The following is a 13219-nucleotide window of genomic DNA, read 5'->3' as shown; positions in this document are numbered from 1 at the left end:
TGAAGCAAAATAATGCTCTTCTCTCAAGTTTATTAATTTGGCATGAAACCTAGACAAAGACACACATTACTAACATTACTAACACATTACCAAGAGCATTGTTTTTTTTTTATTATTACTTAAAGGCCACAGATGGTCTGTTGTTTTCAGACAAACTTCCCCATCTGGTAAAATTGCTGTAGATAAGATATGCAGAAAAGCACAACCAAAACAAACATGCAATCCCCACCCCCTGTAACATATACACTGTAGTTACAAAGCATTCATAAAGAAACAAAAGGTTTCAACAGAATCCTGTTAAGCTGATCTATTTCCTGTGCGTGTCATTTTCCCATTTAAAAAACTGCAGTTTACCTTTTAGCAACATATGTAGTGTCAAACGTTCTGTGGTGCTACACACGAGCGCCACTTTCAGTTCTGTGTATCATTTATTTATTTATTTTTCTACAGATCTGAACGCATCTCTGTTCTAGCCGTTTTGTTCATGCACATATCAGCATTTAGTGACAGTTAGGCCCCTTTCACACGGTCGCACCGTTCAGGTCCGCCTGTCAGTTTTGTCGGCGAACCCGAACGGCCGCTCCATGCAATCCTATGGAGCGTCGGATGTCAGCGGAGACATGTCCGCTGTCATGGAACCCGATCCGATTCGCCAAAATCAGACGGATGGCGGTACATCCCCATCTGTCCATATCGGATCGGGTGAGATCTGATGAAAACGGACATGCTGTTTTTTTTTTTTTTCAGATCTCTCCATAGGAGACAGCGGCGCTGCACAATCCCCTCCCCGCTCATTGAGCAGAGAGGGACTTGGCATCCGCCGGCTCAGTGGAGAGATCTCCGGCAGAGGTGGTGGACTCCGTCGCTACGTGTGGAAGAAGCCTAAAGCGGAACTAAAGGCGATATACTTACCTCTTCTCTAAGGCTGCATTAACATCTCTGTGTTTTGAATCGCAGGCAGATTTGCAGGGATTCTGCCCGCGATTTTAAAGCGCCAATGTGTGAATGACAAATTGCACCTAAAATCTCGGGCGGTTCTGCAGCGATTGTCACCCGATAAACCGCACTGCAATCGCAGCAACCCGCATCACGTGAAGCATGTCGCCCCCCAAAAGTAGCTCCTAAACTTTTTTTGGGGTGAAAAGCTTCACGCGATGCGGGTGATTGCAGACAATCGTGGCAGAACCACACCGCGATTTAAGGTGCCATTCAAATGTGCTTTCTGCCATTTGTCATTCACACATCGGCGCTTTGAAATCCCATGCCAGTGCCGGCATCTTCTCCCGGATACAAGTCTTTGGGCATCTCTATTGGCTGCCGCTGGATTACATATCTTCTGCACATGCACAGGAGTCAGTCATTCCGGCACACGGGGACTGTGCCAGCAATGTAAGCTGTGCGACCCATACACAGCTCAGTTTACATGCGACAAAAGATTGCAAACAGTTGGGTAGGTGTATTTTATTGCAGAAAAGACATTGCGTGCCTCTTCTGTGATAATAGCCTGCCTGCTTGCAGTCTGTTATAAAATGCCTTCAGTTCTGCCTTTAAAAAAATATCTGCATTCAAGATGAGTATTTTGGCACAATTTACACCTCTATGGTTGTAAATGCATATAAACATATGTAAATGTATTCTAGTGTGGTTGGAGGAGTGAATTCGAGAGTTTTTTTACGTACTTGGTAAGGTTGAAAAATGACTCCAGTCTAACGTGTGTGTACGCTTTTATGTCAGTATTACCTTGTATATCCCTGTATGTGGTCGTTTAGGTGCCTCTCTAATCGTTTTTGAAATTATCTGTGCTCCCCGCTGAAACCACAGGTTGTGGAAGAGAATTCCACAGTCTTACCGTAAAGAACCCTTTGCGCAGTTTCCGGTTAAATCGCTTTTCCTCTCATTTTAAACGCCCTTTCGCAGAAAAGTTTTATCCCTACTGTGGGGTCATCAGTACGATTTTTGTACATCCTTCCTTAGGACTTGAGCCCAGAACTGGACGGCATATTCCAGGTGCGGCTGGACCAGAGTCTTGTAAAGTGTGAGAATTATCGTTTTATCTCTGGAGTTAATTCCCATTTTAATGCATGCCAATATTCTATTGGCTTTGCTTGTAGCAGCTTGGCATTTTATGCAGTTGCTGAGCCTGTCATCTACTAGGACTAGGTTCTTTTCCATCCTAGATTCCCCCAGAAGTTCTCCCCTAAGTGAGTAGATTGCATTTATGTTTTTGCTACCTAAATGCATTATTTTAACATTTTCTACACTAAACCTCATTTGCCATGTAGTTGCCCACCCTATTTATTTGTTTGGATCTTCTTGCAAGGTTTCCACATCCTGCAGAAAAATTATTTCCCTGCTTATCTTAGTATTGTATGCAAATACAGAGATTGAACTGTTTATCCCATCCTCCAGATCATTTATGAAAACATTTAATAAGATTGGTCCCAGGACGGAACCCTGAGGGACCCCACTACCCACCCCTGACCATTCCAAGTACTCCCCATTTATCACCACCCTCTGAACTCGCTCTTGTAGCCAGTTTTCAATCCATGAACTCACCCTATGGTCCTTGCCGACAGCCCTTCGCTTCTATAGTAAACGTTTGTGGGGAACTGTATCAAATGCCTTTGCAAAATCCAGATACACCATGTCTACTAGGGGCCTTCCTTTATCTAGATAGCAGTTCACACATAAGTTAAGCGTCTTTATATGCGCGTTTTATGCTGGATGTTTTTGCCAGCAAGATCCAGTGTAGATTTGAGTATTTTAGCTATGCCTGTGTGATATCAGCAAGGGGGAACAAAAAAGAGAATAAAAAACTATTTCCAAAAGCAAGTTCATACAGTTCTATAATAAAACTTGGAACAATAGAAGAGAGAGTCTTCAGAGTCCAAGCTTACTATCTAGGGGGATACACAGAAACAAAGCTTTAGAAGAGACCGTGTGTGCTTTGTCAGATAGTGGAGGAGGAAATAGCGCTGGATCGGCGTTGAAGAGAACATCTTCGGTTAGATTATGTGCTTGCCTGGAGAAATCAGTTTTCCAGGTTCCTTTGATGGTGAGTCTGTTGCCGTACGAGAAGTCCTAAAAGCAAGAGTGTGCAGTAGAAGATTATGTGTAGAGCAAAGGTTGGCTTGGGGTATTCTGGAAGTGTATTTCAGAGCAAGATAATGGAAAAACATATTCTGTACATCTCTGCAATACATGAACTTTTCCCTGTGTCTTGTCTGTCTAGGCCTTAGGCTGCATTCACACCTAGGCGTTTTGTCGCCTGAAGCGCGACGCTACAATACGCTGGAGGGGAAAAAATAACATTATTGTCTATGGAGATGGTTCACATCTCCACGCGGAACCTCCTGAAGCTGAAACAAGTCCCGGACCCTTTTTTGTCGCGCGTATCGGGCGGCTTCAGCGTTTTCCATAGCCGACAATGACCTATACAAAACCGTGGTACAAAACGCTGCAATTTGTCGTGGCAAATCTTGGTACAAAACGCCGCAAATCACCTACGCAAAGGTGTGAATGCAGCCTTATTCACGTGCAAATGCCGAAAACAATGTATTGTTTTCTACACCTCTGTACACAGCAGTATAGAAGTCTATGGGGCTTATTCACACAACTGCCCCTAGAGGTGTGATGATGTGCTGCATTCAGTGGCATTAAGGAAAAAAAAGGATAAAATGGCACTGCATCCAGAGCTGTATTCAGACCACAACGTACTGTACACATGTAAACATAAATACTGAGGTTATATAGGGTACATGGATGCCATTGGCCCCCTACTGCTGCTGCTCAAGGCCAATGTAGCCAGCATGGCCGCTGCAATTGATGCACACAATTGATGTTTACATGTTACATGTTGTACATGCTAAAAGCCCATACACACGATCAGACTTTTTGACAACAACGGTCCGACGGACTTGTTTGATCGGACAATCCGACCGTGTGTATGCTCCATCGGACAATTGTTTTTTCGCTTTTTCATAGGACAAATGTTCCCTGTGAATGCTCTCAAACTTTTTGGCAACAAATGTCCTACGTTGGTTAATCCGATCGTGTGTACACAAGTCCATCGGACTAAAGTCCAAATTCCAAACACGCATGCTCGGAAGCAATGCTAACCATAAGACAACATTAGCAGAAGTAGCATCATTCAGCCCACTTCCTCTGATCCCAGGTTGTCCTGGATACACCCCTATCCTGTGGCTGGACAATGAAAAGAGAATTAGTACAATGATGAGCTCATCTCTCCACCAACTAAATAGCTACGTCAAAACACATTAAGTCGTATATTTACCAGAATCGAAGAGAGCAAAAAAGAGATGTTAATTGTTAGAACTTTAAAGGCAGACAAAATTGTACAGTACTAGAACTGCACTAGAGTACATTATTGGTCATTGGTTTTAAACATGAACCCAGCTTTCTAGGTTAGAGTAATGCCGCATACACACGGTCGGAATTTCCGACAAGAAAAGTTTGATGTGAGCTTTTGGTCAGAAATTCCTTCCGTGTGTAGGCTTCATCTGACTTTTTCTGTCGGAATTTCTGACAGCAAAAATTTGAGAGCTGGTTCTCAATTTTCCCGACGGGAAAAGTTCTTGTCGGAAATTCCGATCATCTGTATGCAATTCCAATGTGCAAAAAAACATGCATGGTCGGAATCATTGAACCTAACTTTTCTCGGCTCGTTGTAGTGTTGTACGTCATTAGGCTTCTTTCACATGGGTGTCCTCTGTTCTGTTTCAGTAATGCCTCGTACACACGGCCGGACTTTCCGAGAAAGAAATTCTGGCCGTGTGTAGCCTCCATATGACTATTTTTATCGGAAGTCTGACGGACCTTAGATAGAGAACCTTGCATTGTCAAAAGTCTGACTGTGTGTACGAGGCATAATAGATCCTGGATTGAACCCTTGCTGGATCAGAACAGAGAAATAGATGTTGCATATTTTCCATGTTGTTCAGTCCCCCCCCCATCTTGTTATAGAGGAAAAACAGATCCATGTGATCCCTGTAGGCAGGCAGATGTAAACAGACCTGTGTTCACCTATATCTGTCCACACCTCCTTAGGCTTGCAATAAGAAAACTGGATGCAAATGTTGTTTTCTTTAATTGTGACGAGTAACAGACCTGGATGTAAATCCACTTACATCCAGACCTGCATAGGATTACATTTCAGTCTGTTTTTGATCTGTCCAATCACCAGCCAACAATGGATTGGCGAAGCGCCTGTGTGAAAATAGCTATAGACATGTAGCCTCTGTGTGATTGTCATCCAGAGAAAGAATTGTACATTAAATAAGCCCCCCATGTTCTGTGTAGCTGCACAGGTGGGGTGTTGTGCTTTGCCTCCCGTTAAGCATCTCCTCCTCTGTGCTTTCAGTCTAGTTTCTAAATATTGCTTTGCTAAGGTCACCCTGAGTACTTGCTCCACAGGGGGGCTCCCTGAGCCAAATAATGCACGACTCCGAGGACTGAGAGAAGAACGTCTCCAGAACAGACTGCAAACTGAAGCAAATCCCTAGACGCCGGCTTCATTTGCATTAGCACATTTAACCGGAGATGTTCACATGTTTGCACATTATACTGTGCGGTGTTTACATTGTTATGCTGATTCCTTTGTACTGAGCATTAACAATATATCTATATAAGTTGTATGTATAGAAGTCATCTGTACTGTACCGTACGCTGTGTCTATTATGGCTGTGAATTTATAAAGCTATCAGCTGTTAACCAAATCTGTCCTCCTTTAACTCTGATGTAGTCATCATTATACATAATAATACGATAATAGATAACCGCACACAGCGCACACACCTAAATAAAAATATAGGGTGAACCTACCAAAGCTATCCTAATACAAATGACTGTAACAACATTAAAGCCCTGTACACACGACCGGCAATCCCGTCAGGAAAAAAAACGTTGGTTTTCCCGACGGGATTCCTGGCAGGCTTGCCCTGAAAAGCCGTGTATACAGACGGCCACACACAAAAAACGCTGTTCTTTTGAATGGGAAGACGCGGTGACGTCATCTACTACGACGAGCCGGTGTCTCGTCACATTTGATTACGTCGCCGCCATCTTGCTACACCCCACACTATCGTTGTATGCTCCCGCGCATGAGCCGAAGTGTTATCGGGCGTGCACGGTATTTCTACCCTGCAGGTAAGCATACAGACAACCGGTTTTCTCGGCAGGAAACACTCTGACGGGAAACCCGACTGGAAATTAGAGAGCAGGGTTCTCTATTTTCCCGTTGGGATTCCCGGCTGTTTTCCTGACGGAAAAAATGCTAGGGAGCATACACACGGCGGAGATCCCGGCCAAATGCTCTCCTGGCAGTTTTCCTGCTGGGAAAATCAGTCGTGTGTATGAGGCTTTAGACCCACCATGGCAGTGTTGCCTTTGGTGTGTCCTGAATTATATGTTGTTATTTTTATAATGTAGAATTTATATATACCATCAACTGTTTAAAAAAATTAAGGGAGGCAGTACAGTTACATTACAGTTCAGTACAAGAGGGTTCAGATGGCTCTGCTTATGAGATCTTACAGTCTTTATACATAAACCTAATCCCGACACTCTGAGATGAGAGGTTCTGGCTAAATTCTAGGCCCCATTCACACCTGAATGATATGAAGTGCAATTTGAAGCAATCATCAGAAGGGATTCAACAAGTGGCACTGGGATTTGCAATTCTATTGAAATTAATTGCCTGCCCTAAATGCGATGTGCAAAAATGCGTGTGCAACATCACACCTGCATAGCTGTGAATGAAGCCTTAAGCTGGCCATTGATTAGACTATAGCCACCCGCAATAATTGCATGTTAAAATCCGGCATGCTAGTTGTACCCAAGTTGATCGACTTGGGTACAATCAGCCCGCCCATACATAGTTAGAATCTCGGACGGTCCCTGCTGAACCGGCTGTGATTCAAACAGTCTATGGCTGGCTTTAGAGGGCAGAAGAAATTGTGATCATTGTAATATAGCACCTTGGTTAAACAGTAAATGTATTTATTAATTGCAGGCTGTAAATATTTAAACATGGCATTGATAGTGATGGACCATTGGCGATGTATACGGGAATGGTTGGAACTTACTACTGGCACTGATGCCACTACATGCATATTAGAGCTCAAGATATTTGGTGAACCTTACCAAAGCTTGTGGACACCTGACCATCATTCCTATATGATCTTGTTTGACATGCCAAAACCAATATGAAGCCCCTTCTCCCTAGACATCCAACAGTCGCCACTCTTCAAGGAAGGCTTTCCCCAACATTTTGGAATGTGCTTATTTAGCTAAAAGAGCATTTGTGAGGCCTGGTACTGATGGTGAGGGTGAAGACCCAGCCCAAACTCATCAAACCATTTCTTTATGGAGCTTGCTTGATACATAGGGGCACAGTACTGTTAGAATAGAGAAGGGCATTCCCCAAAATGTCAGGACAGTTGTTTAACAACACTCTGTACTGTAGAATGACTGCATCAATAATGCAACTCTTCACTGGAAGCATCTAAACTCTTTCAACGGATGTCCACCTACATGTAGTAGGTGTGATGGTCAGGTGTCCATAAACCTTCAACCATATAGTCCATATAAATATTTGTGCAAGGTACCTTTAGGTATATGCTTTATCTGTCTGCCCAAAATTAAGCTTTACAGTAAATATAGGTTTGCTTTCAAGGGAATTTGCAACAGAAGAGCAGTTGGACCTTCAATAGTTCATTAATGAAAGTGGCATAGTTTACCAAGTCTGTCTGTGGCTGGGTCACTGTTACAATGTAATGCAATTCTTGCTCTGGTTTCAGCCATACTGAATAATTTATGTTCAGCATCCAGGAACAGAGCTGTGTCAAGGGGCTTCTCTTTCAACATATGTTTGTGTATGTAAGTAACAGTATGGAATTAACTATATTCTTTAATATTTTTCACACCAACAGATTGGCCAGGAGAGCACATGCCTGCCATACCTCCGCCTCTCATTCTGCCCAACAACTTTACTCCCAAAAAGGAGCCAGCAAGAGACCCTTCCACCCACGGTATGATTCTTATGTAGCTTCCTATGTAATAAAGAGAGGGGTTTGGGACTTTAAATGAGGTGTGTGGTATCACACATCTCCATTCCTATCTATATGCAAGAAAAAGAGGGTTTGGGGACTTTAAATGAGATAGATCTAGCTTGGCTAAAAGATGAGTCAATGTAAGAAGACATGTTTTATTCGATACATTAAAAAATATGACATAGCAAAATGAGTACATGCATGGTAAACAAGCATATCAATCACATATTATTAACTGTATATTCATAAAAACATTAATAACAACTTAGAGATTACGTATTGAGGTGTAGGTTATCCATCTTGTCCATCTTATAGAATCACTTGAGAAGCAACATGGTGGGGTAACTTGGGAGTGGATGAAATAAAACCATCTATAAATAAAATGGTGCCTCAAAATTGGCCCAACACACATTTCGTGATTTCCTACCACATCATCGGGGGCGAGGGCACCAATTTTTTATGACATGTTTTTTAATGTATTGAATAAAATAAGTCTTCTTACTTTGACTCCCAAACCCTTTTTTTCTTTCTTATGTAATAAAGGGCAATATAATTTCCTGACTGCTCATTGAACATTTTTGGGTAGATATTTTCATTGTCAACTGAGAGAATTTTACTCAGAACTTATTTAGATTAGAACACACACACACAGTATCTCAACTTCTCTCACAACCCTAACAATTTAGCAATCCATCTACAAATGCTACACAAATACATGTCCCAAATTATCTTTTGCTAAGGACAACACATAATTTTCCAAAATATGTAAACATAACCCTGGTTTGTGAATGGGTGAAATTTTTTTTTTGGGACCCCCTGACCTGTTCACTAGCTGCCCATATTCCCATGTAGACGCTTAGACCTCCCTCTCTCCCAGACATCACTGATATCTAAAACTAGAGAACTAGTAGAGGTCTTGTCTGACCATTAGAGAGCTATGGTCTATGCACATGAAAGTGGGCTCTAGAGGTAGATACCAGACAGGCAAAGGGGCCCAAAAGGAAAAGAAAATGGTTCAGTGACTGACTATGTTGAATTAAGTTCTTGAGGTGCCCCTATTTTCCTTGAGACTTTAGGGCAGATTTTTTCTTTTTTTACACATTGGGAAGAAGTGGCTTGCTCTAGGATATAATTACTGCAGCGTTTTCATTATGAGTTTGCTGCTTTATGTTCTATGGCAGGGGTGTTTCATTGTGGGCCGCATCAGCATAATGGTTGCCCTGTAAGACTAGATGTAAAGAGCGCCCCACCCCCTTACATCAGATGTCGAGAGCCCCCCCACCATTCAAAGTCAAGAGTCCCCGACCTTCCCTTACATCACAGGGCACCCCCCTTACCTTGTGCTTCTGGGGGAGGAGCTGGGAAGCAGAAAGTGCAGGGTCTGGAGTAGGACCAGAGGAGGGCTGGAGTCTGCTGAATGCTGAGGCCAGGGAAGGAAGAGATGAGTGTGCTGTGGCAGAGAGGCAAAGGATCTGTAGGATCCTGCTGACTGCGGGGGAGTTGGGAAGAGACGAGGCTCTCCATGGTTGCACAGAGAAGCGCAGGGACTGGTGGGGGAGTTCTGTCATCCTCTCTGCTGCCAACCGCTGAGACAAGGTGGGGGCGGAGACAAAATAGGTGCCGCAGCTGCAGGAGAGATGCAAGTGCCACATAAAATGACCTGCCAGGCTGTATTCTGCCCATGAGCCTGGTTTTGGACACATGGTCTACGGTCTACTGCAGTTTTCTTCTGAATGAACTATTTTCTGTTTCTGCCAGGACTCTTTTCCCCCTTATTTGTTTCTAGCTTTATACTGACTCTTTTTTTCAGATAAAACCCCAGCTTAAAATTGTATAACATTTTGTGTTTCTCTTGTAGCTAAACCATTCTTCACCAGGAATCCATCCGAATTAAAAGGCAAATTTATCAACACAAAACTACGGAAGAGCACCCGAGGTTTTGGCTTCACTGTGGTTGGTGGAGATGAGCCGGACGAGTTCTTGCAGATAAAAAGTTTGGTTCTTGACGGCCCTGCTGCTCTAGATGGAAAGATGGAAACGGGTAATATTATCTTGGCATTGGCTCTGTTTATTGGGCTCTGTATTTTCTTAATTTTTCAGTTGGACTGGAGAAAAATTAAAAAAGCTGATTGTGCAACTCAAGGCAACCAGTCTACATTTGTATGGATAAAATTGGGCTGTAAGATGTAACATCATTATTCGTTGCTTTGTTTGAGAGGGAAAAAGTTGTGTGTTCAGCAATTTAACCAACCTGCTGATTTTCAACACCAAGCTCTGAAAATGCATGGCTTTATGCTATAATCATACATCTTTACGAACGCCAAATGGATGCTTTTCTTTCGTACTGTAAAGGGCACTGTATGCAATTTTAACAATTTGAGAAATTGCTAAACCTAGAGGTAAACATATAGCAGGTGATTCGGGAACTATTTGTCTCGACTCTTTAAAGTTAAGCGATGGCCACAAACAACTACTGAATGCAAAATATAACACATAGGTAAGAAAGAATAATACATTGATAAGAGAAATAGAAAATAGGAAGTTCACCACAGTTTAACCCATACATTACTTTTTATGTCTGTAATGCATTTATGGGTAGTGATATGTTGGCTACAAAGGCACCTGTAGTAGTACAGGAAGTCGGAGAGGTGGAATTTAACTGCTGCTCCTAAAAAGGACGCCATCAATATCACTTTGGATGTGCAGATACATTTGCTATCGCATTATAAGACTGCGCTACAAGACTAAAGCTGAATCCCTGGTAAATCGCTAAATACACTAATGAAATGCATGGAAGAGAGCGTTTTTTTACCTGCCAAAGAATTGCTATTTCTATCCATTCTTTTCTGATATTTACACATTCTTGTTAGACAAATTACACCTTTTCTGCCACAGGTATAGGTCATTTGCCTCCTTCACACAGGTGGACTCTGTCGCTACGGAGTCCACCTGCTCCAATCGGCTCAGCGGGAGATCTATACGCTGATTTCTACTGAGCCGGCAGATGACAAGTCCCTCTCTGCTCGCTGAGCGGGGAGGGGCTTGTGCACCCCCGCTGTCTCCTATGGGGAGATCTAATAAAAATGGACAGCACGTCCGTTTTCATCAGATCTCACCAGATCCAATCCGCCATGGACGGATGGGGATGTATCACCATCCGTCCGATTTTGGCGGATGGGATCGGGTCAGATGTCAGCGGACATGTCTCCGCTGACATCCGATGCTCCATAGGACTGCATGGAGTGGCCGTTCAGGTCTGGCTTCAAAACTGACAGGCGGACCTGAATGGTTCGATCGTGTGAAAGGGGCTTTTGAAGAGAAATAGTGGTGTCCACTTTTTACTACCAGCCTGCTGACTGGTCAAGTAGACACGTGTAATTAGTTTAGTTCAGAATTTTTTAACACATTTTGACAAATCCGAATTAACGAAAACCTGTTTAACAAATTTTGACAAATATTTGTAAACTCGAATATTTGAAAATTCGGAAATTTGAAAAACCGAAAATTTAAAAATCTAAAATAATAACTACCTAATAATAACTTAACTATTACTAACTGTCAAATTATAGGTATTGGAATTTCCTTTCAAATTTGGCTGATAGTGAACATAACAAATATGAATTTATCCGAAATAACAAATGGCACATCTAAACGAATGGAACATAGCAAATTATTAATAATAAATAACAATAATAAAAACTTTTTATTATTATATTTATTTTTACTTTGTTCTGTTCTATTTGTTTAGATTCATTATTTCAGATAATTTGTAACTTCAGATAATTTGTAACTTCGGATAAATTTGTATTCGCTACATTTTCGAACAGCCAAATTTGAAAGAAAATTCCAATACCTATAGCTTAATAGTTATTATTAGTAAGTTAATTTGTTATTCTTTCAAATTTTCTTTCTTATTTTGGTATTTTCAGATTTTTTTCATTTTCGAACTGTGATCATAATGAATGGCCCAAAAAATGAAAAAAAATTAACAAAACGAATGCAACAAAAATGAACAACTTTTTGGGCAGTGCACATGTCTACTGGACAGTAAAAGAGCAGCAGACTGATAAGGCCATTCATCTGCTCATTCATCCTATCAGAATATTCCTTGTCAACACATTTGCATGTGTCCTCTCCCTCTTTTATCCCTGTATGAGGGATTGTTCACACCATATCTGTTGAAATGCATTTTCTACACATCACTATATATATTGTAATATATATAGGGCCGAAACAACTAATCGATTAATCGACAACTAATCGATTATGAAAATAGTTGTCAACTATTTTCATAATCGATTAATCGGCCAGTTGATTAGTTGGCCTGCATATAGAATGCATTATTTGTTTACATATCAGGAAATACAGTGCAGCACACATACAGCTCAGTACACCATCCATACATGTCACTAAGTGCCTGAGAATTTGTGAAAGTGTGAGGAGCAATGCCTCATGGGACATGTAGTCCTGGGCAGGAAGTGAGTGGTTCTAAAGGCAGAATTTTTTTTTACCTTGCTATAGCTGGCACCCTATACTATACTTTGCAGCTTGCTATTGAGGCACTCTGAAGGCAGGAGGAGCCAGAAGCATCGGTGAGGGACCCCAGAAGTGGAGGATCTGGGCTGCTCTGTGCAAAACCATTACACAGAGCAGGTAAGTATAACAAGTTTGTTAAAAAAATAAAATAAAAACACTTTAAAGACTCTGTGCAGGGAAGATCAGCATCTTAACCCAGGGAAAGTGTAGGTAATAGAAGGCATTACCACTGTGTATGGATATTTAAGAATAAATTGCCTTTTTTTTTTTTTTTACATATTAACTAAATTGTACACCACACTTTTTTTTAAGATTATCCGATTAGTCGATTAATCGAAACAATAATCGGCCAACTAATCGATTATGAAAATAATCGTTAGTTGCAGCCCTAAATATATATATATATATATATATATATATATATATATATATATATATATATATATATATATATATATATATATATATATATATATATATGTATATATATATATGTATATATATATATATATATATGTATATATATATATATATATGTATATATATATATATATATATATATATATATATATATATATATATTTTAGTATGAAGTATATATGTATAGTATGAAC

The 13219-nt window shown here is 41.1% G+C and overlaps 1 protein-coding gene across 10 annotated transcripts in view; it reads left to right on the top strand.

Moving 5' to 3' along the window:
• MAGI1 (membrane associated guanylate kinase, WW and PDZ domain containing 1) overlaps window positions 1-13219 on the top strand; it is a 693886-nt gene that overhangs the window by 564884 nt on the left and 115783 nt on the right. For all 10 annotated transcript variants that reach the window (XM_040359187.1, XM_040359189.1, XM_040359182.1 and 7 more), the window contains 2 exons: window positions 7950-8048; window positions 9928-10110. In XM_040359187.1, coding sequence (XP_040215121.1) covers window positions 7950-8048; window positions 9928-10110 — 282 coding nt within the window. The remainder of the gene's footprint in view (window positions 1-7949; window positions 8049-9927; window positions 10111-13219) is intronic.

The sequence above is a fragment of the Rana temporaria genome, chromosome 7, assembly GCF_905171775.1.
Source record: "Rana temporaria chromosome 7, aRanTem1.1, whole genome shotgun sequence".
NCBI classification, from domain to species: domain Eukaryota; kingdom Metazoa; phylum Chordata; class Amphibia; order Anura; family Ranidae; genus Rana; species Rana temporaria.
Note: the sequence above shows the minus strand (reverse complement) of the source record. Positions and strands in the feature narration are given on the sequence as shown.